This window comes from Antechinus flavipes, chromosome 1 (genome assembly GCF_016432865.1).
Source record: "Antechinus flavipes isolate AdamAnt ecotype Samford, QLD, Australia chromosome 1, AdamAnt_v2, whole genome shotgun sequence".
In the NCBI taxonomy this organism is placed as follows: Eukaryota; Metazoa; Chordata; class Mammalia; order Dasyuromorphia; family Dasyuridae; genus Antechinus; species Antechinus flavipes.
Genome location: NC_067398.1, coordinates 697,568,472 through 697,596,459, shown reverse-complemented (window position 1 = coordinate 697,596,459; position 27,988 = coordinate 697,568,472). Strand labels below are relative to the sequence as shown.

General features: G+C 38.3%; 1 protein-coding gene across 2 annotated transcripts in view; it reads right to left on the bottom strand.

The window, feature by feature from the left end:
• Window positions 1–1,163: 1,163 nt before the first annotated feature.
• The window catches only part of PTPN11 (protein tyrosine phosphatase non-receptor type 11), a 67,461-nt gene continuing 40,636 nt past the window's right edge, over window positions 1,164–27,988 (bottom strand). The window contains exons 8-16 of one of the 2 annotated variants that reach the window (XM_051972824.1): window positions 27,588–27,667; window positions 27,298–27,456; window positions 18,983–19,114; window positions 17,344–17,498; window positions 16,391–16,458; window positions 15,846–15,997; window positions 10,164–10,276; window positions 8,748–8,849; window positions 6,475–6,632 (exon numbers count right to left, since the gene is read on the bottom strand). In XM_051972824.1, coding sequence (XP_051828784.1) covers window positions 8,780–8,849; window positions 10,164–10,276; window positions 15,846–15,997; window positions 16,391–16,458; window positions 17,344–17,498; window positions 18,983–19,114; window positions 27,298–27,456; window positions 27,588–27,667 — 929 coding nt within the window. In that variant the 3' untranslated portion in view covers window positions 6,475–6,632; window positions 8,748–8,779. Of the gene's footprint in view, window positions 6,633–8,747; window positions 8,850–10,163; window positions 10,277–15,845; window positions 15,998–16,390; window positions 16,459–17,343; window positions 17,499–18,982; window positions 19,115–27,297; window positions 27,457–27,587; window positions 27,668–27,988 lie in introns of both variants that reach the window. The other variant, XM_051972823.1, reaches the window with a different exon arrangement.

Sequence of the window (27,988 nt, the reverse complement as noted above, 5' to 3'; positions counted from 1 at the left end):
AAATTTCCTCCACCAATGCCTGCCCTACAAATGATGTCAGAGTTGCTTCTTACACATTAAGTATTTAATAAGAGTGAGCATACAAAAATGGAATCCAGAAGGAAGGAAAGAATGATTCTCCAGAAGATGCCCTTCAGCTGAGCTTCTGTGAGAAACACAGCAGTAATCCTGAGGTCTCCTGACTTTAGGATCATTGACAGATTGGTAGAATAAGCACTTTTAAAGTCTCCTGGCTTTAGAGATACTGTAGTATAGTCCCAGGAACACTGCTGACTGCCAGATAGCAATTTGTTGGTCAGTGATAACAGGATTTCAGAGATAAATGATGAGGTGCACACCAGACCACTCTACAGTTCTACCTCTGTGTCATAAAAGTAGCATATCAATGACATGAAGCAGATCTCTTTTTCCTAGAAATCTGTCTTCTTGCTCTTGGTTCTTGGCAAAATTTTTTTGTAATTTAGCCCACTTTAATTGGGATTACAATTACAATTAACTTTGCCCTTGATTTGAAGATAGGTTCAAGTCTACAAATTCTTTTGAGACACCTTGGGATACCAGTCTGCAGCCCCAATCTTTTGGGCTCCCTTTCAAACATGAACATTACCACAAAATTTATTGAATGCAAGAAAAGATTTCTCATGGGAGTAACCACATTCTTATGAACCTTTAATGCCCACTTTCCTTCACCCCAGTAGTTCTACATCCTGTTTCCAATATATTTATTTAGCTCACCTATTCATTCCTTTTCTTGACTGTTAAGGTGTTTCAATGGTAGAAACCACCAAATTAGAAAATCTTCCAAACTCAGATGATCTATGTTATTCCGTGTGGAATTCCAAAAGCTATGTATAGAGCAGGTATCAAATAAATGGGGTATGAATGAACTTATTTATTCTTCATTTCAATAGACCTTCTGATAGACATCTGCAAGTCAGCCCTTTTTTAAGTTGATTGAGAAGATGGTTAATTTTGTCTGTACATGTGTACATATTGTACACATATTGTCTCTAACAATCGCTCTTGGAAGTTTCACATGTGCCTTTATATCACCAGTCCTTAGGATACCATTCAGGCCACAGTAGGAACTTAAATAAATGCTGTTGATGGGTCTTCCCATTTGTACCTTCAGACTTTTTAATGAAATAAACAAAAACACCAGATTATAAGAAAATGATTTTATTCCTAATTTTCAGTTCTGATACAGTTTACAAATACATTTTTACTCTGATAATTCAGCCTTGCTACTAGCAAAACCACTGAACTAACACCCATAAATACAGATCAGGAGGCGATTAACATCCACTATTGTTTTTATACATAAGCTATTCTTTTAATGTCTTTTTTTTTTTTTTTGGACAATTGCAAATCGACTACATAATATAGGTGGGCTAGAAAGGCATTAAGTGAGTCTTTTAAAAACACTAAATGTATAATAAACACAGCGCATATTATCAACATTTACATGATTCACATCAAATTGATGACATCCTAAAACGTATTCCTTTTAAAGGATAGATTTTCAATAAAATATTACATTTCATTTAATACTCTGGTACAATACTTCATACACTGCAGAAAAATTAAAAGTAGGTCTAGTCATCAGCTTAATAAAGGATCCCTTCTCATTAGCCTTTAGTAATACAAAGAATCACAATTATGTCATAAATAAACAGGCAAAATTAATAATTACAAGTTTTGAGGTTGAGCGTGGAAACATTTTTCAAATTAGTTTGAGTAAAAAAAAGTTATGAAACACTGAAACAAGCTCCTAGATAGATTTTGCAGTTTGCCCCAAAACAAAAAACAAGAAACAAAAAAAAAGAAAAGAAAAAAAAAGAAAAAGGAGCAAACATTTTAGTGAGGATACAATAACAATAAACTATATTTCTAAACTAATATTCACCAGGGAAAATTATAAGTTCTGTCCAAAGTAATGGCTAGCAGTCCTAATAAGATAACCATAGTCAGCGTGACCATTTGCTATAAAACTTTTTTTTTTTAATTTTTATATTATTTTTTTCTTACAATGCACAGTCAGTGAAAACTGTACCAGATTTATACTGGTAAAAAATATATAATAGATATAGATATGTGTGTTGTGCCTCAAGAGTTATACTCTTAAGTTTTCTTGTGGTGTAAGTAATCTATAATCAAATACTTCTAACTCATTTTCTCATTCCAATGAACTAGAAATAATCCAGGATGTCAAATTATTTTTAAAACACCTATTAGAATAATCTCTCAAGATACAATGGGAATAGATAAATAAGGTGAACTTAAATGGAGCTTCAAAACAGTTCATTCCAGAAACATGAATATACCTCTTTGTCAGCAGAATCCCCTAACTCTCTGGACACACTGTTTCTAGCAATCGACTAGCTATTTTTATTTAATTAGAGAATGGTGGAATGAAGGTGGGGGGAAAAGATGAGCCAATTAAACCACCATTTTAAACAATTATATCATTTTTGGACATGCATCCTCTCCCGCTTGGTGCAGTCCAAATCTGAAAAAGTCAGAAAGGACTCAATGTGGACTTTCTGTACATGGGGGATGCAGAGGAAGCAGTTGTGTCTCCTGATTGAACTACCTGTTTTATTAACTTGGGAGCAAATGTTGCCCCATTATAGAGGGGCACCCATTAAGGGAACCACACTTTTTGAAAATAACTAGATTACTGACTTCACAGTGCCTCAAAAAAGTTCACAGTACGATGCCTTTGTCACTGTATAGTTTGTCTTTGTGCAAATGCACCACCAGACCTGACAAGCCACCATATCCCCAGCAAAGCGTTTGGTTTGGGAGTTTTTTGGTGGTGGTGGTGGTGGAGGCTGGTGGAGAACGTGCGTGTTTAACTGGATTCTCTGCCCTTTGTTTTCAGTATGTAAGGGTGTCTCCACATTTCAAAACAATTCAGACCTTTCGATGTATAGATTTTTGTTTTATTTTTTAAATGATTGGTTTAACTCCTTCCAATAGCAAAAGCTGAATGGCACTTTGCTGTTTAACTGCAACAAAAATCTGAAAAAAAGTTCCCCAAATTGGAAAAATGGCTGTTGGTGACAATGTTGTCAGTTTTATGCACAGACTATGCATGAGTGCTCTGAGCTTAGACGTGCAGGTAATGAAGATACGTAGTAATGAGCACATGCTGGTATATTTGCAAGAAATGGAAATTCACCTTAATTACGGACTCTCACAAACAGAACAATTTCCTCTACTTAATACCAAAGCACATTTCCAGCTTGTACTAGGACCCAGCATGGAGACACTAAAGATAATCCTTCCATCTTTCCCAGTCCCCTCCCCAAATCAACCATATGAAAAAGTCCATTCCTGTCAACTTGAGCAATCGCCATGGTTTTCAGCAGGGCCGTACACTAGGTAGAAACTTCTAAATTCCCTCCCAAAAGAGCTGTTAAGAAATCTTGTTGAATTCATGTTTTTGTTTTTAATTCCAATATCACATTCCAGACAAATTCTCACTCAAAACACAGAATCCTAGTTTCACAACTTAAGAGCCAGCTTACTTGTGCATGATATATAAATGACATGATACTCAGAATTAGGCAAGGTAAGCAGTTGGCCAAGGTGCAACGAGAAGCATGGATACCTCAACTAAAAACAGGTTTTTAATAAATGTGCACACACCCAGTGATAAGCCAAAAAATTGCACAGTTCATGGCATGGCATTCCTTGAGGGCAGATGCTCTCTCTCTCTCGCTCTCTCTCTCTCTCTCTAAATCTTGGCACCCCCAGGAGCCCAGCAAAGTACCTTGGTGCTCACTAACTAAATGTTAGTTCAGTTGAATAACTCATACCAAATGCAACTTGAACAATGTGAAGTCTTGAAGTCTTCAATGGACTCAGAACAATTTCTAAATACAGAAAGTTATACTTTCCAGACCCTGCTGAAGGCATTACAATACCTGTCAACTCTGGTAGCAAAATTCATTTGTTAGCTACAGAATGAATGTGACTTCACACACAATTCAAGGTCATCTGATCCGTCCATTGTCAACTGCTTCCTCTCCCCCTCCCCCCCAAGTTGTATCGCTGCTTCCTCAAACCACCTTTGCTAAACTACTAATTCTAAAAGCTCCAATTGCCAATCTGTCATGGCTCCAGCTCTACATTGCACCTATTCAGTGTCAACCTTAAGCTCATGTGAAATTTGGTAATGTGGGACCAAGTTCTGGTGATGCTTCATGGCTACAAACTGTGGACTACCAGTCTTTGAAGGGTTAAAGCCGCAGATCACCAAAGGCATGACTATGGAGCAGGCTATAGCACTTCAGCAATAAAGAACTAGAGCATCAGAGAGACTGAAGACCAGAAAAGGAAGAGGCACAGTCATGAAGCAAGAACGAGGGATGACTACCCGTGAAGTCACCATGTCCCACTGGCACCCATACTTTATCCAGGGATCTAAAGCCTTTTGGGGAAGAGTCACAGGATGGCATGGATAAAGGCTGGACAAGACAGGAAGGTGTAGAGGGGTTGCCACTGGCATCACTGCAAAGGGTGTCCGCCCACCTTGAGGAGATCCCAATTCCATTGAGTTATCCAATGCTCAATAATCATTCAGTGATCTGGCAGAACTAAGACACAGTTTGACAATACCATGATACTATACTTATTTAGGAAAATAAGAAAAGGTTTCATTAAACGAATGTCCCATACAGGACTTCACAAAGCCAAATAAAAGAAATTACCTCACCATCAAGTTACAGGACAAGTTGGGTTCCGAGAGTGCAAATACTACTGATTCTACCCTACAGGCATTGACATTAATGCAACAAATACATTTGTACAATCAAACCATTGTACAAATATAAAGATATATGCTGGTGAAAGTCTGTCCCAAAGTCAAGAGTCCAAAGTACTACAATAAAGTAGAGGCAAACAAAAGTTTTCAAAGTGATCGTGCAATAAAAAGATGCACTTATTTCAATTCACACAAATACAGGCTTTAGGCAGCCCCCTGTGGCAGTGGGCCTGAATTCTCTCTCATCTCAGGCCCAGCTGCACTCACCCTCATGCAGGGTAAGCCCTACGTGGATCCTACATACAGCCCGAGTCTCACTGTGGCCTATTGAAGGTCAGGGCATTCGTTCTTCTGCACATGAAAATGACCACACAGGTCTTCCCAAATGACTTCAGGGAAAAGCAACACTCTAGCCCAGCTCTCCTGCAAAGAAGCTCCCATTCCTGGCGAGTCAGGCCTGATCTAGTCACTGAATTGGCTCCACTCTGCCTCTGAGACCCAGGAAGGCTCAAAGCACAGAAACAAAAGACAGCCATAGGGAAAGAAACCTGAGTAGTACAGGGGCTCGAAAGGAAAGTCACTAGAGGAGCTTATTTGTCTTTACAAATATGATCAAAACTACTTCAGCTGAAATAACACAATGAAGAATGGTGGAACACACATAGCAAAGAGGGATGTGGCTCTGGAAGGCACTTTAGGTAAAAGAAGGTTGGTGAAAATCCCATTCAATGAAACAGAAAAGGAGCTACTGCTGGCAATCATGTCCCCCAGCCATGGCACTGGCCCCTCCTGGCCTTGCTTAAGCCAACCCTCTGCGTTCACGCAGATTGCCACGAGGGGCCTGGCTCAGATCGGGTATCCTTCATCGGATTCTGAAGCACAGATCACCTAGAGAAGTATAAGGCCTTACTGAAAACCACAGGAGCCCTGAGTTGGGGGAAGCTCCCACCCACCAGCTCACAGTCGGCATAGCAGGGGTGCTGGGGTCGAGCAATCACAAAGAATCAGCAGAAGCTCACTGGAAGGTCTTCTGCCTCCAATTGTCAAACTGCAAGATGGCCATGAAGGCCCCAGAAATCCCCTTGGGCTACTGCTGCCTCCTGCCCCTGCTATGAGCTGATGCTTTTCTGAGCGACTGCGAATGCTATCTCCATTACTGGTCATCAGCAAAAGGATTTTCTTTTGAGCATAAAGACAGTGACTCTGGTTCAAAGAAAACTTTGTGTATATTTTCCCAACAGAAACTCAAGTTGGCTGAGGAGTAAGTCAGCCATCTGCTAACAAAACAAAGCCCCTACTTTACAAAAAAACCATTGTCACTTTCCACTCTGAAGTGGCCAATTGGAAAGGAAATGCTCGACTCTGTGAGCTTCAGGCATTAGGACATGATTCTATCCCCTCAGTTATAACAGATAAGAAAAAATTGTTCCCATTTGTACTGGATGTTTGACAGATTTTCCCAAATCACTGCTCCTTCCAAAAGTGCCCTTTCATGCCTCACAAAGAAAAAAGAATAAATCTGCTCCAATTAAAAAAAAAAAAATGCTGATAACTTGAATTTTAATCACCATCATCTACAAAATGTGAAAACGAAAATTTAATAGCTTCCTCAATTTAACACAAAATTCTATAGAATATAACATTGTCTACATTGTAGAGATGATTTCTTCTTATTTAAAAAGCCAGCAATTGGAAATCAGGTATTGTTGACAGAGAAAAATCATGATCTTTATACATGGTTTCGCACTTTGCTTATTAGTGGAAGTTAAACAGTCAGAATGCAAACCTTCCAAATTCATTTTTCACATGAAAGTCCTTGCATCTTTCTTGACCTTTTGGGGGTGGGGAGGAATAGTCATATCTGGAAAGAAAAAAAAAGAAAGCAAGAAATTAGGAATAGATATTTAAAAAGTTAATAAAAATGAAAACATTAAAGTAAACTGGAAATTAATAATGTAGAATTCTTTATTGGGGAAAAAAAAAAAAGCTCCTGGCAAACCCTAACTTTCTATTTGTTATTAAGAAATACTTTTGTCTCTAATATGAAAAGTTAAACTCTCTGAAAAGGTTTTGGGGCCAATAACAAGGTAAAATACTTGAAAATTATATAGGATCACTGTCTCAGAACTGAAGGGGAATTTAGTGATCTACTCCTTCTGTTTTACAGAGGAGAAAGTGTTTACTTTCTAATATAGTGCATGGGTCATCTAATCCTAGCTTTGTATTCAATGGCTCTATCAGTGGCACAAAAGTGGGAACCAAAAATATCTCAATACATCAGAACATTGGCTGAAATTTTTTCTAATACAAAAGATTTTGATAGAGATAAATGTATAGTCCTACTATACTCTGCTACATGAGTACAACTGAGAGAGACAGCACTTTGATTAAATGCAAGTTCAGTAAGTCAACAGGGTGACAGTCATGAAAGCAGCTACTGTGATTCTAGACTACATCAATGGTGACAGCCTCCAAAATAAGGAGGTGACCATCACCCAAGACCTGGCTTGGCCAGGCTCCATCTGCAGTACCATTTTCATTCTTAGACCTCACAGGAAGGTCACACTGATATTCGGGGTCAGATCCATAAGATGGTGAACAGAAGAATGAAGGGACAAAAAGCCATGCTATGTCAGAAGCAGTTGAAGCAAGATCTGGGAGTGCAGGGAGCTCAAGATACCTTCAAGGATTTGAAGTACTTTCATGTGGAAGACCTGGTAAGAAAACCTAGGTCACCGAAAAGAACTAAGGATGAGAGTCGGGGAGCAGCTAGAACAGCAAAATCTTGGGAAGCTAAAAAGAACTCAGGACCAGAGTGAGAAAGACACAAGAATAAGGAAGAGCTGATCCTGCTGTCCTAGAGACCTCATCTGGGCCACTGAGGTCATTTCTGGCAGCAAAGTTTAAGAAGGGCACTGATGAGATGGAAAATGTCCAGAGGAGGCTAACCTCAAGAGGAAAGGGCTCCGAGTCCAAACTATATGAGAATCAGCTGAAGGAAATAGTCATAGTTGGGGAAGGAGAGTTCATAATTGATGTCCTCCAGTATTTGAAGGTTATCATAGGGAGACTATCAACATTGTCACTTATTCTAATCAGTCTCCGAGAGAAAAACAAGAAACAAAAGTTAGAAATTTTAGTAGGCCAAATTTAAGTTCAACATCACGAAAAACTCCCTACTAGTCATCCACAAATGAAACGTAACGCCATGAAAAGTGATGGACTCTCCTTCACTTAAGGACATTTGAAAAGAGGCTGGATAACAACAGGGATGCTTTTCACAGGTACAGGTTCCAGAAGAAGCCACAAAGAGCTTATCTCATGCTGAGATTTTATGATCCCAGAGGACAAAACTACAAGCAGTAGGTCAAAGTCACAGAAAAACAGATTTCAGATCAACATAAGAATGAGCTTTTTAAGCAGGAGAGCTGTCTACTGAAGGAATGAGCTGCCTCAAAAGACAGCGAGGTTCATAGCATTTGAGGTGATCAAGTAGAATGTGAATAAATTTTATTGGGGATGCTCACTAATGAATAACCTGGAATGAGGTCAACTCTGAGCGTCTGCATCAGGGTCACCCAAATGCTACAGGGCAGCCAAGAGTTCTTAAATCCTAGGGGATGTTCCTCTTTATTCAAGCCCAAGGACATCACTACAGGTTGTGTTCTAGGCAGCTATGGCAACCCCTACTAAGCAATTCAGAAAAGAGCCTCTTTATTCTAAGTAGTCCATAAGAATTATTCTCAGGAGAGACATTGTTACCTTCAAAGAATGAACTCTGACTTTTGTTTTTATGTGTTAAATGGATTTTGAAATGGCTATCAAAGGTTACATCGAAGCAGAACTAACTTATAAAAAGTTTTTAAACACAATTTTGGAACATTTCAAGCAAATATTCCTAAATGTTACTCTTGAAAGAAATTAAGCCTACCACAAAACATATTGAACAGTAATCAAACATTGTGAATGTAATTACCCAGCTCTGAGCTGAAACCTGGACAGGTCTTCTCATCTAAGACTCTTCTGCTGCTGCACCAATCCCACATTTTCATATACTCTAGCACTATCTTCTCTCATTCTGAAAAAGATATTTACAAAAATGCAAGCCAGGCAGAAGACAGTTATCTTGTCAGATTGTCACTAACTGGAATATCAATACTTGGGCTATCTGAAAACAACACGCCACAACTTTCTGCTCCAAAATTGCTAAGTCAGCACAAGGGAAAGAACTCACTTGGAAGTCTACTACCAGGAGGCCAGCATTGTGCCCCCACTGCTCATCACTAAAGAAATCCATTGAACAAATCAGCTCTCTTATTGTGGTGAAGAGAGAACAAAAAGGAGGAAGAGAAAGAAGGAAGCAGCAGCTGTCTACTCAAGGAAACACATCTGGTACATGATGTATCGTTTAATGAATAAATCAGAAGCACACACAAGATTACTCACCTTACATGCAGCCTAATCATTTGCATAGAACATTAATGACAGAAGATACACATGGACTACAACAACATATTAAAAAAATTTAACAGCAACAAAATACAGGGAAAAAATACAAAAATAAAAGTTCAATGGTGGACACAAAGGCAACTAATTGAGTTTGTGGTTTTATGGAAATAAATTTTGTTTTGTATTTCAATGGTTTTTCTTGAGTTGTCAAGTTTAAAATGAATGAATGAAATGAACAAATAAATATAAAAATAAATAAATAGGCAGACAGAGAAATAAACATATGAATGAATGAATAAACAAATAAGCAAATAAATACATGAGAAGCCAAAGGCAGAAAAGATTTGAAAATATGAATCAGTAGGAAAGAGCCAATAGGAGTCTTATAAAAATTATCCTAGAAAGGCAAATGCTAATAATGTAAGCTTCTTGTGGCTATTGACAGAACTGACCTAATAAATGTTTTCAATTATATTTTTGTGAATAAGATCTTAAAACTCATATCTATCATCTAGTAATAAATATGTAACTTAACTCTTTGGTGACAAAGTAAGGACTCACTTATTTAACTGGTTTCTAAAAAAATAATCTTTCCTCACCTCCAAAAAAAAGTAAAGAGGGATGGAAGGAAAGGATAACCAGCAACCATTAGTCTTGGGAACAAAAAGAAATACAAACCAAATCTGGTACTTTGCTAGGCTCAACAAACATGGCTTTGATATATTAATAACCTCTAGGGAAGGCAATAGCCAGCCAGCCATCAGTGAAATAAACCAGCTAAGGCTTTGAAAAGGCACAAGCTACTAATTTGCTAATTGCTAATGGACATTATTAGACGGCTGATTAGCCGCAGCATATGTCCAAGGAAGTCTTAGGCTGAAAAAAAGAGCAATTTTACAGAAGGATTTTCAGACAACACCAATTTCCTCCCCCTTTTACTTACTCTGGACAGGTTGGAGTCGGGGTGCAAGGTGGGAGAGGACTCTGATCTCCACTTGTCTGGTCTGCCAGAGAATATTTAATGTTTGTATATTCATGCCCTTTTCTCTTGCTTTTCTGAAAATCAAAGAACAAAAATAAAACATTTTAAGTTACAGGAAGGCCCGAAGAAAGCAGACATTTAAACAAAGGAGTCTAAAATCTTGTGCTTTAGATGGTCAAACAAGTGATGAACATTCAGGAAACTCTAAGATGTTGTTAGAAGCCGAATGGAAGAGAATTCCTCTTTCCAATGACAATGTACAACATGAACCTTTCAGTGATCAAAAGGAGTGGAGCCCATACAAGTCTAGAGAAAGATGACGTCAGATAGAACAACCTCAGCCTGGCTCAGACCAATCCTCAGAATGGATGGAAGAATTCCCAGTCACCAAGTCACAATTCTTTGCACTGCAGCTTTATGAGCCCCAGGTATACATTCAGAAGAAATAGCCCACCAGGGCCAGCTCCGAGTACTGCGGAAGGAAGGAAGCCCTGAGAAATGGCTCTCCAACAATAGTAGAGGCAGCAAGACCCCAGGGACCACAGACTGTGGCCCCTCCTTCAATGCTGCAAAGCTGTTTCTGAAAATCCCTCATAAACATATCACCTCATCGCTGAGCCACAATGGAGACAAAGCACAAAATGAAATAACTTGAACTTGACTCAAACAAGTAAATAAGAGTAAATGAGAAAATGAAGCACCTATAAAGCTCAAAGTTAAGAATCCCTTCCCATTTATGCCAGTAACATTAAAGCGGAGAACACTGATCTCATCAAAAAGCGATATCAAATGAAATGTATCTTTCAAGTTAGGGACACAGTCTCAGAGAAACATTCTCTGTCTAGGATTTGCAGAATTTTTGCCCTAATTATTGAGTAACCCTTGGTCCAAATAGCATTGATCATCATTTAGATGAGAAGCAGCCAGAGCAAAATGGACAGAGTTGGTCTTGAAGGCAGGAAGCCCTGGGTTATCCCATTCTAGGTGACCAAGTCAGTGAGCCTTGAGCTCCAGGAACTGCCATAAAGGCATGGGCCTACTCTGTGGGAAGAGGGTGGGCTTTGCTTGATCCTTCAGAGGTCCAGTCACTAGTCCAAACCCCATCCTACTCCTACAGAACAGACTCTGCACATACTGGTGGCTTTCTCCATTCTCTGGAATGTGGTCATTTCCTCATACAATACAGCTAACAGCTAGCAGAGGCCTTGCAATCCATGGTCAGCCACAAATCTGCTCAGAGGGTCAATGGAACATGCTGGGCACCTATCTTGCCATTCTCATTCTCTCTCCTCCACCTTCCTTTGTCTCCTTTCTCTCTCTCTGGGGGGGAGGGGAAGGAAGGAGAAAGAGAGGAAGGGGAGTGTTGCTGCTATTTTTTTTTCCCACTGATTATAAACATTGACTTTTGTAAGATTTTGAGTTCCAAATTTTTTTCTCCCTTCCTCCTTGACCTCCCCTTTCCCAAGCTAGAAAGCAATCTGGTATGGGTTAAAAAGGTACAATTATTTTAAATATATTTCCATATTAGTCATGTTGTGAAAGAAATTTGAACAAAAGGGAAAAGGCAAACAACAACAACAACAAAAAGACAAAAATAGTACGTTTTAATCCAAATTCAGTTCCATAGTTCTCTCTCTGGATATCTAGCCATTCTCTTGACAACACATTTATAATAAAAGAGCACTGGGCAGGGCAGTCCATCAGCTATCCCTCACTCAAGGTTCATAATCAGCCCATATTTTTTCCTATGCCTGCATCTCTCTACTGAGTCTACATTGCTTCTCCATAATTTCTCACTTTATTGTTCCGAGACTTGCCCAAGCCCAACAGACATTAGGGAGGTTTTAACAAATAAAGATATGGTCAGGGTGTCCCGAGACTTGTCCAGCCATGTGCAACAAGATTCCTCATCCTGGAGCCAATTGGCCATCTCATGCTGAATTTTTGAGGCTCATGAAAAACAACTCTTAAACGATACACTGGCTCAATAAGTACCCAGTCAGATGATATCACAGAGCCCTGAAGAACAGAAATAAAACAATACCTAAGCTGGAATTTCCTACATTATAGATTTATTATTCCAAATCCAAATTTGTTACCTAAAATTATAACAAATCTGGAATATATATCCCAGGGTCAAGTTCTTGTTAAAAAAAAAAAAAAAAAAAAAAAAAAAAAAAAAAAAAAAGACATTTTAAATTTTTTCTATATATTTATTTTATTTACATATATATTTCACTGGCAGTAGGCATATAGTTCCCTAAGGGCACACCACAAACCAGTACTAATTTAGTAAGGAGAGGATCCAAAGGAAATAAAAGACACAGGTTAAAATTGCTTATGGGCCAGGGTTATAGTTGACTTTCAATTCTCTCCAAGACCACAGCCCATGGCTGATCAGTGCTAGCTAACTATCTTGCAAATGCCAGTCACTGGTTAGGAGGCACACTCAAGGGAGACATTTTAATGGATTAATATTCAGCACAACTATCAGACAAATGGTTGAAAAATTACACTCTGTAGAAGACAAATAGTGCCATCTTTGTATACAAAGGATAAACCATTTCAACATGGGCTAGCAACAAACAAAAAAATAATTAGTGTCTTGCTTATATTCACTCAAGTTTATTTCGGAATAACTTGAATGCAAATAATCTAAGCACCTCATAGGTCATAAATCTTAGCATGAAAAATCTCAGCCTGCCTGAGATGAAATCTTCTAGAAAAGGTAGAACATATAAAAACCATAAAATGAACTTGTCTTTAATTCTTTCCTCAACACTGAGAGAAATTCTTTTCAAACTGAAGATATAGTAAAAAAGAGGGTAATTTTGGGAATAAAGAGGAACAGAAGTGGGATAGGAATGACTGCAGTGACTCAAATAAACCAGAGCTCCAACTGGACAGCTGCCGAGGACTTCTATAGCAGCTTGAATACAACCACGAAAGGCGCTGATTGATGGGGAGCTGGCTCCCCTCCCTGGGGATAGCTAAATGAAACCTTTCTGTTTCACTGATTGTCTGAAATACTGTAAGAAAAATTCCAGATGAAATTTTAAATTTTTCCATAAGAGCTTCAGGAAGGACTCTGCTTTGGGAGACTGACTGGGAAGCAAACAAATCGATTCTTCCTCCACCAGATTTCATTAATAGGCAGGATTCCTATGTTTTTTTAAAAATCTGTATGAATTCAATTGTCTCACCAATTGTTTTACAGCCAAGACTTTTCAGCTGGTTAGGATTAGGGACAATTACAAGGCTCTGAAATCATCTAGTAAAATAGATACAGAGCTCTCACTCTCTTACACTGTCTGTCTCTCTCTCCTCCTCCTCCTCTCATTGTCTCTGTCTCTCTAGATATATACAGATATGGAATATATTTATGCATGTGTATTATACACAAACATACAAATGTGTCTTTTCATGCGAGGTAACTAGATTCTTTCATCTTTAACTCTTCAAAAGATAATTACATCTAGGTTTTCTTTCACTTTTCTCCACCACCAAGAAGCTACCAACCTGAGCCTCAGCATAGTGAGAAAAAAGAAAATAAAAACACGTCCACATTAAGAACAACTGATAAAGTTATCCAAAATGCTAGCTATCTGAATATCAAGAAACAACGATAAAATGAATAAGTTATAAAGTAGTTAAAAGCACAGGTCTTGCATTCAGAGACTATATACTACCCTAAAAGGCCTTATACTGAGGATGAAATAAAATAGTCCCTGTCCTCAAGGAGTCTGCACTTTTAAAAAGCAAAACTAAATTAAATGGACTTTTCTTCTGTGTAGGGGGAAAAAAAAAATATCCACTCCAACTAAGTATCTTAAACAGTTAAGAATTTGACGACCAATTAAAATAGAACAGGTAGGAAAGAAGAATCCCCATAGTCATCAAAACAATAAATTTTTTTTAACCACTTTTCAGAAGTTATGGAGTATTTCACAAATAACACCAATTAACATAAAAAGTCTCTAGTCTTATCAACTACATACATCTAATCCTAAACTCAAACTTCTAAGAAAAATCCCAATTTTCTGGGCCAGATTTTCCTCTCCCACCCCACACAGCTCCTGTATATGTGTCTGCTCTCTTCCCCATCAGAAAGAGAATTTCATGAGGTCAGAACTTTCTTGCATTTATTTGTAACCTCAATGCTCAGTGTAATGTCTAACACATAGTATCATGATCATTATCAACAATCATCTATTAATTTCTTCCTATGTGCCGAACACTGTTGCTATACACTTGGGATACAGAAACATATCCATGTCCAGAAGGGGCTCCCAGTGTAATGGGGGAGACAGTAAACAAACACTTATGGACGTTCAAGATATAAAGTGCATAAATGGGAGGTACTGAGTATGTTTTAAATGTTCTACTTTGGAATGAGAATCATATTTTTGATTCTCTTAATTCAAACTAAAATGGCTGTCCACTGTCTCTTTGTCCGACCTCATCTTTCACAGATGAGGAAGCCAATACCCAGAGAGGTGGGCTGACTGGCCAGCAGGGCCTGACAATGCCGAGAGGCAGAGTCTGAGGTAAATGAAGCTCCTTTGATTCCAAGTGTGTATGGCACACTAAGTTCCCAACAACATAAGGACCTTGACTCTCCTGACTGGTGCAAATCACACAGTTTGAAGCACAGATTTAAAGAACAGAGAGTTTAAAAACATAAACCTTAAAAAATCCCTGAGCCGGCCTTTGCTGAGTGCTAACTACACAGTATTTCACCACTGTCATATAAGACCCAGGCAAGCAAATGCAGTGAAGACTAAGATCTGTTCCGACAAATGGGATTTGTGTTCTGGCTAACTGTGCATTGCCAATTGATTGCCATTTTGTCCTCCAAAATAATTACCAAATACAATGCCCATTACCATTCTAAGGAAAGCTTCAGGCTGTGGCCTAGACCTTTGGAGGCAATCACAGTAATACTGACAAACCACTTTGATATTTAGACATGACTTCAGCAGCAGTAATACCTATGTTACTAAGAGAAAAAAAAATGTTTTACTTATTTTCTTCATCTCAGCATAATTCCTAATTAACTCAGCTTTCTGTCTGATATAAATAGCTGTTAGACAGACTCCAATTTCAATATTCTCTTCCTTACCCCAGATCTTATTAAAACTGAAATTTCACTACTTTCAACAGCACCAAAAATTGGCCACCCCAAAGCCTGGCCATTATCAGAGTGACCAAAGTCAGATGAATAAATGGAAATGGAAGGAGAAGACCCAGTATCAATAATGGTCCCAAAGTCCCAACTGAGGGACTCTGGAGTCCAAGTTTGGTTTTTCCATCAGCTCAGTGCACAATCCAAAGAAAACCAGAGCCTTTCTGTCCAATCATTTCTTTATCATTCCTCCTTTTAGGAGGCCAAATGGCAGCTTCATTAAAGTTCCTAATGTGTTCCATCAGTCTTTTCTACCTGTTCCATCAGAGGACCCTCCTGCCGGGCACTGCCCCCATACTCAAAAGAAGGTTAAGTATATACTGCCATATAGCTGAGGGCCTGCAGAAGACAGAATATGCTCCAGGCTGGAGCTGTCCTCCACTTAATTCATTTCAGATCAGATGAGAAATGCAGCATGAAAGCTATATTTATTGCAATTTTTTATGCAACAATTGTACCTGCTCCTCCTCAATTCTGCGTTGTAGCGTCTCAATGTAATGCTGCACAGCCATGTAGATAAATCTGTACTGGGCTTCTGTTTGGACCATCCCTGACCTCTGGGATCTCACCATCTGAATGGTCTTGGGAACATCAATGTCACAATCCACACCTAGAAGAAAACAAATAGGAATGCAGATCCTGCCTTATTTCCCATGCCACATGAGGCCTCTGCACACTCAGCTTTGATCTATGTGCAAGAAAAGCTTCCCACTGATATCACTGCTCTCCAAGGATTCACCCAGCCAAGAATCACTCATTTCCATATCCCACAAAACAGTATGTAGGTGACCATTAAAAGTCCCAGTCCAAGGAGACGCAGCTATTCAGTTCAATGTCCAGTTTATGCTCTGCCAACTACTCCTTGGAATTCTTGTCACCAGCTAAACCTCTCTGAAAAATAAACATTTGGGGGTCTCTCTGAAATCACTTCAAGATCACTTTGTCTCTTCCCCACAAAATATGAGAACAAAAACTGGAGCTTCTGACTCTGCAGTTAACTTACCTTTCTCTCTAATAATGTCAATAAGGATGTCAATCACAATGAAAGTTCCTGTCCTGCCGATTCCAGCACTGTGGGTAAAGAAAACAAAAAGCTGTTCATTTTTCTTCCAGTCACAGCAAAGATCTTCAAAGGATAGATACAGTTTCCTCTATGTGGATGTATGTGTGTTGTATGCTCACACATTGTGTTGGGGAGGTATTCAAAATGAGAATGTTGAAAATAGTCTAAACATTGGGGGAGGGAAATTATTTTTAACAAGCATATTTTAATCAAGTTGTGCAAATAACTAAAGTTAAGTAGCCTCCCACATATTTACTTGCCCATTGTGCAAATATAATCTACAAAAATAACATCTCTTCCCGACACATACAGCTTTCCCCAAATTTGGGGCATGATACATTTGTGGGCACCAGTGTAAAGGCATAAGGCTTGAGATCACAGCTCCCACCAAAGTCCTGCACGGGAAGTGGTCCATATCTATTTAAAGCAATTAACAGTAGTTTTGGGGAGGAGGGTGGGGGGAGAGAGGCAAGAGAGAATCTCTTCTTTCCACGTTAAGAGATTTGAACCACAACCAAATCAAAGCCTAAAATCCTGCCCACAAAAAAGACAATCCAACAAAATCATAAACTCCTTCAGGACAGAGATTGTGTCTTATCGGGGTTTTTTAGTCATTACAAAACTACACCCAACCCTAGCTTCAGCCCTTTGCTTACAACTATTCAATAAATATTTGCCAATTAAAATTACAGACTTGGGGACTTAAAGTGACACAGGTGACAGATGTCCTTTTCTCACTGTTTATCCAGATTCCCTACAAATGTTTGTTTTCCTTTAAGAGCTGGGAAATGGGAAAAAGGAGAACAAGGAACATACTTCCCCCCTGCTTTGGGAAATTAAGCTATTATCTACCCAGAACCACACCAAAACTCTGCCATGATCTAGATGATTACCTGCAATGCACCACCACTGGGCCTGCATCAGGAATGCTCTCCTGCTTGTGATGGACCTCTTCTAAAAAGTCCAGAACACCCCCGGGGTCAGTGGGCACGCCATGATCGGGCCAGGTTCTAAAATGATACTGCCACACTGTTCTCTCCGTATTCCCCTGAAGTAGAGCCAAGAAGCAGCAGGAAAGAATTAAATACTCCAAGGGGGAAAATTTCCCTAAATCAGGAACAATCAGGGATTCTAAATGATCCAAAGAAATTGGCATTTAAAAAAACAAAATTCCAATAAAAAAGTTGAAGTTACCATCTCTGGGACATTTAAGATGTTTTTTCTGTAGCTGGACTTGGGCCCAGGCCTTTGAAAATCAATTTCATAAAATAGTCATAATTTTTATGGATAAACTTTGCTTACTTGGGTAATTATTCTTTTAGAACAAGGGAAACCACCCTTCCTCCCCCAACCCCTTTAGGGTTTTAAACAGAAGTCGAATGGCCTCTTGCATGGACACTGGACTAGGGACAAGTTGAAGATCAGATCTGTCGAGCACTGTGCCTTGCATATACTAGAAGCAAAAGAGAAGGATCTGGAATTTTTGTTAAGGTGGAGAAAACGCATTCTGAGCATTCCCTCCATCAATGAAAATTACAACCATTGGCTGAGCCGCCAAAATCACAAAAGTCTAGCGACAGAGGCAGGTATAAAGCCCCAAGTCTTCCTGATCTCGAAGCCAACATTCTACCCACTATGTCCTAGTGACTCTGGCTTACATCCAGCAGATATTTAATAAATGTTGAGTTGAGTTGAAGATGGTCTATTTTAGGTCAATCAAGAATTCTCATAAAATCCTCTTATCCATGAATAGTTAGGTTATAGGAATTATAGGATCTAGAGCTGGAAAGGATCTTGGAGATGATTTTGTCTAAACTTCTCATTTTACAGATTAAAGTTTATGCTGAGTGACTTTGGCAAGATCATCAGTTACAAATAACCAACCTGAGATGTGAATTTAAGCTTCCTTGCCTCTGAGTCATTCCAGCTGTTCTAATTCAAAGGACTGAAATAAACTGGGCATATACCTTCTAGAGGTGGGAGACAAGACAGATAGCCCAAAGCACCAGGGGCCTCTCCCTCCCTGAAGAACTTTACCTCCCACAGAAATACAATGTGATAACATACAGGAAGGCACCTAGAAAAACTCCACAGTGCTGTATGCCAGGTAAGATGACAATGCTAATGCTCCTGATGCTGATGGAGAAAACTACATCTGTGAGCGCTAAGTCTTTTGTCCTATCTGCTTCTGAGAGACATAAGATATTAAGACTGGCAGGATGGTTACTAGCAGAAAAATCAAGCCTGTATTCTCCAGCCAGGCCACAGTGAATTTAACTCTCCTTTCTACCCCAAAACTAAGTGAACAGCCTCCCCCAGATGCCTTTGTTTCATCACTAAGCTAAATCATCATCCAAATCACTCCATGGCAGTCGTACAGGTTATATAAGGTTTAAACTTAAACCAAAACCATTCCTTTTGGATCAGATCTTTCCACAGAAGGAAGATCTCATTTTACTCCATAAAACTCCCATTCACAAATTCCTCCACAAATAGCCACCAAAGACCCTAAAATTATATCCATGTACTTACTTGTCCAACCTTAGAGAGCTTAAGCTCTCTTAGCGTATAATCATGAGCAGCACTTTCTTTGACATTCCTAACTCGCATAGCCCCGTACTCCTTTAGAGCATATTCATCGGGCCAGTACTTGACACATTTACTCTGGAAAGAATCAAAAATAAATTAATCCCCATAAATTGTTAATAAAAATCTAAATATTCAGAAAACATATCTTTAAGCATTACTTAATGGTTATCTGGCTAAAGCTACAAAAATAGAAAAAGATTCTAAAGTTGAGTCTTGATCTAAGGAAGAAAGTCAATTCAATTTCAAAACTTATTAAGCATCTGCTATATCTGTGACATTGAGCTATTCTTTGAATATACAAATATATCATTATCCCTGCTCCAAGTTTATTATTTAAAATTTAAAAATTCATTAATATACAAATGTCTGTAATACCATGGAGTATATGATAAGTAAGAGAGAGTTCCAGGCAAACTATTATCAGAATTATTGGGACAAAGAGATAATTTTCAGGTGGGAGTGAGAATGGTAGAAAAAAGGCTCTGTCTGGTAAGGCTTTCTGGAAAAGGTGAGATTTGTATTACCTTTGAAAGAAAAGAGGAAATTGAATAGATACAAATAAAAGGGAAGTGGACATTCACTCTAGAACAGATTATGTGTTGCTAGAATGCTACACAGGGAAGGGGAGTGACCCTTGAAAGTTCATTTGTTTGGAGTAAGAGTATGCCTCATTGTTCTATTATACTAGTTGCTCATCTTCATATAATGAGAATTCTGAGATGAATATAAGACAAAATTTGATTCTGTACTTTGTGTTTATGTACTGAAAAGAAAAGATGTAATTCCAGATGGAAAGATAGACAAGCAGGATAGCAGCTGAAGCTACATGTTGAACTATAGCACATTAAAGAAAAAGCAAGTTATAATTAGTCAGATTCCAGGAGTTAGGTACCTTACACATTTCCTAGCTGTATAACCCTAAGTAAATCAAGTCACCCTGCATGCCTCAGTTTCCTCATTTGTCAAATGAACTCGAAAAGAAAATGACAAATTGTTCCAATATTTTGGCCAAGAAAACTCCAAATGAGGTCACAAAGAATTGAAGACAACTGAAAATGACAGATTCATTGTCTCATATACAAACTTCTTTTTCTATACTACACTGGAAATGAAGACTGTCATTTATTGGTGTCTTGAGTTTAGAATTTTTAAAATATAATTTTAGTTAAAATTGATTTTAAAAAATTTTATTTAAAAAATAAAAATTATATTTAAAATTTTAATATAAATATTTGATATTAAAATATAATTTTATTGAAAAATAAAAATAGGGCTTCAAAAGTTAAAATGAAAAGAAAAACTAGAGCATACTAAAGTTAATAGCTAAAAAACTATGAACACCACATGTATTTTGTGATTGCAACAAATGTATTTTATCTAACAATGTAGTGATGGAAGATAAGCATGTAGTTACTAAGAAAAGATGAGATCGCTACTAGAGTAGAACCAGCTGATGAACCAGGAAGGCAGAATGGTAAACCACCGATTTCAGAGACGGGTTAAAGGCTTGGCCAAATAGAAGATGGGATCTTTTTTTTCCCCTTCTCCATTGCTACCTGCTGCTATGGAAAGGACATATTTTGCTCTCTACTGCTACCTGTTGGTGAGAATAGAAAAAAGACAGAAGATTCTTTCTGCCTTGCCACCCATTATTGTGGAGAGAGGAGAATCCCAGATAGAAGCAAAATTAGGGAAACTTTTGCCAACATTAGGACAAAGGTCATTGCCTTTTCCTAAAAGGCGTCTAACACAATTCAGATGAAGATGTCAACTATGGTGCTGCTGAAGAACAAGCCCAGGTGAGCAGAACAGCACAGTCTAGATACAGGGGTCCTCAAACTTTTTAAATAGGGGGCCAGTTCACTGTCCCTCAGACTGTTGGAGGGCCGGACTATAGTAAAAACAAAAACTTTGTTTTGTGGGCCTTTAAATAAAGAAACTTCATAGCCCTGGGTGAGGGTGATAATCGTCCTCAGCTGCTACATCTGGTCACGTCCGTCTAGACCCCTGGTCTAGAAGAAGAGAATCAGAGACTGTATCAGTAAATCAATTTGCCCAGCTGAGATGCCATGACTAGTGAAGAATTAATCCAGCATTAGTTTGGAACAGTTCATCTTAGCAAATACAATGGACACAATATTCAATTCATCAATGATATTTTTATGAAAATTTCCTGAGACAGAAGATGAAGTCTACAATGCTAGAGCTAGGAGTTGACTCAGCCATATATCTTCTCTTTACTCATGCTCTATTACCCTGAGACTTTAAGCACATACCTACTATCCTCACAGGCACAAGATGCATCAATGAAAAAGGTTATAACTGATGTTTATAGGTGGAATGATACATAAATGTTACATATTTGCTTTGTATTTTCAGTAAGTGCTGGTTAAGACTGAGAATTAGTAACTGATTTATTAAGGAAAACATACTGATGGGGGCTCAGGACCTATAATTTTAATAAAAACTAAGGATTAGCCCAGAGAACCCAAGAATGCTGAAATAACAGCAACTCCTTCTGGGGAATCACCCATCTACCAGCATGGCAACAGATAAAAAGGAAAAAAACTGCTGAGAGAATAAATGAGGGAAATGAGAGTGTCCTGAAGGAGTCACATTCGTGAAAAGCAGCAGGAGATTAGAATTGGATGTGGCAACATCCAAGTGCCAATATCAAGAATTTGAATTTATTCAATAGGCAATGAGAAGTACTAAAGATTTGGGAATAGTGTACTGATAAGAGTAGTGCATTTGGAAAATTACTCTGTCAGAAATGTGAAGGATGGATTGGAGAAGAGACAGGAAAATGAATTAGGAGGTATAGTCTAGGTCAAAAAAGAAGCCTGAGTCTGAACTAAGGTTGTAATAATATAGAAAAAAGATGGATAGAAATATTCTGAACATGATAAAAGTCTCATTTCCAAGATACATAAAAAATAAGAGCCATACCCCAATTAATAGATGGTCAAAGAATATAAATAGGAAGTTCTCAAAGAACACATCCAAGTTATCAAAAGTCATATTAAAAAAAAAAAACACACTCTAAATAATAAAGAAACATGAATTAACACATCCCTGAAGTTCTACCTCAAACATAGACTGACAAAGGTGGGGAAAAAAAAAAAAGGAAAATGGTCACTGCCAGAGAGGGCTGTTGGAAGACAGGCACACTAATCTATTATTGTTAAAGTTATAATTTGGTCCAGCCATTCAGGAAAGCAATTTGGAACTATGCCTCAAAAGTCAGTAACCTGTGTACAGTCAATCCTCAATAGCTACATGTTTACCTTTTGCAACCCCAAGCATTCCCATGATTTTATTAGCAATCTAATTTTCACTTTTGCACTGACAACCATACATATTAGTGGCTATGTGCAGTACAAAAAAGAGATGCAATGCAGACAAGCAAAAAGGAAAAAAGTAGTCATTAAAGTGTTTCTGAATCCATTCCAGAAAGTGCTACAGTAACCTAAATGAGCTGGTGATCCGCATCTCTTCTCCACCTCCACCCCCTGGGCACAGTGAAGTAAGTGGTCTGGCCTCCCATGCTGCCCACACAGCTGGGCTTCCTGCACCAGGCCTGGCTCAGTGCTGAATGACAGTCTGCACCACAGCCCCAGGCAGCTGAGCCTGACCAGTTCTGAGCTCCGCCTGGACCACTCACCTCAAGGCATGCCCTTTCCATGGGGAACAGCTGAACCCCAGAGCCAAAAGGGATATTACAGATGGTAGGCTGCCCTTTCCCCTTGTGTAACCTTGGGGTTCCTTCTGACATCACAGCCCTTGCCCCTCTGTGTCACTGCCTCGCCTCTCCTGTCTCCTATATCTTATGACAAACATATTTATAACAACTCTTTTTGTAGTAGCAAAAAACTGGGAACAAAGAGGTTGCTCATTAATTTAAGAATGTGAACAAATTATGGCAAATTAATGTAGAAGAGAAAAGGCATTTATGAAACATTTGCTATGTGCCAGGAACTAATGCTAAATGCTTCACAAACATTATTTCATTTGATCTTGACAATAACCCTGGGAAGTAAGTGATATTATACCTGTTTAAAAAAAAAAAAAAAAAGAAATTGAGGCAAAAAAAAAAAAAAAATTCCCCTCAGGGTCACAAATAGGAAGCATCTGAGGCTAGATTTGAACTCAAAGCTTCCTGATTCCAGGCCCAGTGCTCTATTCACTGAACTCCTTGTTTTGCCTCTAAGGTAATAATTTTAACTTAAGAATAATGGGGACAGTTTCAGAGAAACCTGGCAAGACCTGTAGGAACTAATACAGAGAGAAATGAGTGAAACCAGAGAACACTTTACACAATCACAACAATACTATAAGGACAAACAATTTTAAAAGACCTAAAAACCCAGACTAGCCATTAATGCTAGACGTCTGATGATTAACCAAGAATGGATTCAAGATGAAGAACAAAACGTAAATTTCTGGATATGGCTTAAGCAGGAATTTATTTTGCTTCACTATGAATATCTGTTACAAGAGTTTTTTTGCTTTAAAAAAAAAAAGCAAAAAGAGGGGGAAAGGGAAGAAAAACGGGAAGGAGGGGAAATTAAGCATTTGTTAATTGTAAAATAAAATAAAAACATCATAGAACTGACAAAACCTGGCAAATAAGTAGTTAAGGAAAAGAGTGGAAAAAAACAGTAAAAGTTAAGAGAGAGAAAAGAAAGAGAAAGAAAAGTTAAAGAAAGAGAAAAGAATGGGAAAAGTTATAGAAAAGAATGATTTTCTTATAAATCTAAGGAACTGGAATAATATATTGCCATCACTAGAATAAAGTTTTGTTGAAATAAGGCAAGGTCAGCTTGGGAAACGGGGCTTTAAGGGGCAGCTGTCCAGCAGGCTGTTGCAAATATGAAACTAGAGCTGAGGGAGAGAAATAGGTTAGGGAATCATCAGCATGGATAATAATTGAGGCTTCAGGGTTGGATAAAATGAGTAAGGGAATGCTTGGGTGTGAAAAGAGCTGGCAAATGATAGAATATTATAGGAACATTCAAAATTGAAAGACTGTAGGAAGGATGAAGGGAGAGAAAGACGCACAGAGAGAGACAAAGATACAGAGAGAGACAGAGAAAGAGAAGAGGAGAAAAAAAAGTAACAGGAACAATGAAGAAAAATTGAGTTGAGAATGGAGGAAGCAGGTTTTTAACATTATTTTCCTATACTGAAAACCTCCCTTCCCAAGCAGAGGGATAAAAGAATAATAATTACCCAGCATTCAAACAGGAGCCCAATGCTCATTTATGTTTTAAATATGCCAAGAAAACAAAATGGAATCTATTAACTAGGTTGAATCACCCAGCAACAGTTCAGTTTCCTTTCAAACAAAATCTGCCTATCATTTTGCTGAGGAAAAAAAAAAACAAACAGAAAATGTTGAAGTAGATGGGCTTCTCTAGTTGTCTAATGCATTTTCATATCAGCATAGAATTTTGTTCCAGATGCTTTCCAAGCCTTGTCTAACCCTAGTGTGAATAACTCCTCCAGTCTACATTTCAAAAAACTAAATAAAACAGGAAGGAACTGCTGCACATCCAAACTTTTCAGAAAATTTAAGGATAAAGCAATTGCTACATATGTCACCACTGAGGAGACAATTCCCTCAGCTACATCTGGGAGTCTGAGATGGCCAAGCTCTCCACAGCTGCCGGTTTCAATAATAGACGGATTGAATAAGATGGAAACAAAAAAATGGTTTTTTGCTGGCAACAAGGAGAGCCTTTATGTTAACTAAGGGATGTACTCCTGATCCTTGGCAATCCATTCTGGAAATGGGCTCCCTTTTTGTACTTTCTTTTTCCTGTGGCACCCGCCATTCTGAGCTCCAATTTACTTCCCATAACACTCAAAGCCCAAACTACAAGGGAAGAAATTTGACTTCTGCATGTAGGAGCCATAATCATTTCTAGATAAACAACTGTCACAGAAAGAACAACTGCTAAAAATGATACTCAATGAGCTCCATGATTCATGTATTTTTTTAATTGTCCACAAGGAGACGGAAGATAGGCCAAGGAGCTAATGGAAGTCCTGGGAATTGATTACTTGGTATTGTCTGTTTCTTTTGGCTTTTCAGTTCAAATCTCTTCCTTCTCTTTGAGCACAATTCTAATTTTGAAAGAGTCAACAGTTTTGCTGTTCCCCAAGTAATCCCACTCCTGATTAAAACCAAGGCAATCATTGGCAGATTAATTCTAGTAGAAACTTGGTCATTCTTGATGGCAGAGAACTCTATGGAAGGTGAGAAATCAAAATCATGATCTTAGATAGCAGGCTCTGGTAGATTCCCAGACATCACTGGGACCCTGGCAAATTAATGCTGAAATTCAGAGTTCTCTCTTTGTAAATACCTTCTTCTTGATGTGTCCTAGGAAGGAGTATACCTTCATTGCTGACTTACAAAGTCATTATTTTGGTTAAATTACTTGGACCCTTCATTTAGGTTTTAGTATGTAGTTCTCAAATAAGCCTTTTAAAGAAAAACTTTTAAAAGAAACTTTTAAAATAAAACACTATTCTCTTTTTTCTTTTTTGGCTGAGGCAATTGGGGTTAAGTGACATGCCGAGGGTCACACAGCTAGAAAGCATTAAGTGTCTGAGACCAGATTTAAACCTGGGTCTTCCTAACTTCAAGGCTGGTACTCTATCTACTGCACCACCTAGCTGTCCCAAAAAAAACACTATTTTCTTTCACTGCAGCACAAAGTTACTTCAAAATAAAACGCACACAACCGTGTACTAGCCAACAAATGGGTTGAGGAGTACATGGAAAGTAGAATGGGAAAAAAAAAAAAAAAAGGGGGTTTCTAAAGTATATAGGCAGCCTAACCCTAAAACTAAAGAGAAAGAAGGAGAAAGGGAGTATGATTGTGAGCACATTGGCACTGGGTGAGGAAGAACCTCTTGCAATACAGCTGGGGCAATACTATATATCTCATCCATCTCTTCTGTTTAGTACAGCTCCTTGGAGACAAGATCACACCAATTACTCTGAGGCCATCATATCTCTTTTCCCTTCACAGCGGCACATTCTTCAAGGACAAGCAAAAACCTGCAACTGCACTCGGGCATGAGCATAGATGAAGAGCAGAACCCAAGGGAGGGAGCCTTAGGCCTCAGGTTCACTGCTTCACACCCAGGAAACCTAGAACAGAGCATGCTCTCAGATTTATAAAAGCACTTCAAGGTTGATAATAATCAAATCTATATTCCAGATAATAAATCCAAGGATAATTAATGATACCACAGTTCCCTTTGGGAAAAAGATGTCAAATTTTCATTGTACATAAGTCTATTACAAAGATCTTTAATACCATGATGGAAGTTGCTAACTAGGTAATGGGCTTTATTACCAAAAAAAAAAAAAACAAATTTAAAATTAACATAAAAAAGGCAATCTTCCTTTCTCTATTATTTTAATATAAAAATGATCTGAAGAATACGATCAACAATTCATGTGCTCCAGTAGCCCTACTATAAAGGCTCAAGCTATATTTTTTCACCCAGAAGTCAAATATCATCTATTGAAGCAATAGTTTAATATGTTTTGTATAGACATGACTGGTACAAAACTGCAAAGTCAAATATAAAACAGTAAATTTCTTTTGAAAATAAAAAAAAAAAAAAAAGAAATTCACCTTCAACACACTCATGAAAACACAGAAATCTTGTTAAAGAAAAAGCTTCCAATCTGTTGTTTATGTGTGCAGTGTTTACTAAATGAGACTTGAGTCACCTGAGAGAATCAGATAACCCTCCAAAAATGTCATTTCTCTCATCAAGAAATCAGTTTCATAAAAGTTCAGGTTTGTTACAGAAGATGACTCAGTCCCACCATGGTTAAGTTGAAGCTTCCAATAGTGTCAAAATATTTCATCACAAAAATAAGGAGGGGGCAGCTAGGGGGCCCAGTGGATAGAGCACCAGCCCTGGAGTCAGGAGGACCTGAGTTCAAATCTGATTATCAGACACAACACTTCCTGGCTGTGTGACCCTGGGCAAGTCACTTAACCCTAATTACTTAAGGGAAGGAGGAAAAGGAGAGAAAAAAAGGAAAAAAAAAAAAATTAAACAAAAAACCTAATGCATTGCAAAACTTGATGGAGTAGGAGGCTACTGGCTGAATCATCAAGGGCTAACGGGGCAGCTCTGGACATTCTCTGGCCATCACCTCCCGACGTTATCTCCCTGGAGATAATGGCCCCAGCTCTCCCATAATCTGCCATTTCATACTCTACCTTTCCTCTCTCTACTTCTTTCGTCGTCATGACAATAACTCGCGAATTCTCCTGAAACACCATTCTCCAGAAGTCATTCACTGTATTCTGCAGACAACCTTGCGTTGCAATATAACTCTTTTTGGGCTTTGAATTGTTACACTTGGTCTCAAATTCAGGCTAGAAATCAAAACAAAACATGCCTTCAACAATGATGGAAATTCTACTTGGAAGTCATTTTTCCAGATGAAAAGAAGAAAAAATATATGCAGCCCATAGCCAGGATTGTAGAGTGCAAATGCAGAACTTACCATGATGATGTTTGCATTAATATAATCTGAAACTAGTTCGTTCGGATCCCCGTCATGCAGGACAACCCTGGTATGATCAACTAGAGAGAGAGATAACAAAAAATCATTAATACCATTTTGACGACTTTCAGTAACTTATACAAAGAATTTCCAGTTTTTCTAGCAGTTTAGTAACATTCTGTTTCCTCTGGATAAAAAATTATGCCAAGAACCCACCCCCAATAAAGATAATTAAAATGCACCTTGGTCATCCATCAAGCTGCTGAAGATACTTTCTTTAAAATATATATATATGCAGTAAATAAAACTCTATCAACCTACTATAGAGAGTCTGAGAGACTTAAAATTGAGAGAAAAAATTGCTATAAACTGCTTCTCAGTAAAAATCCAAACTACTAAAG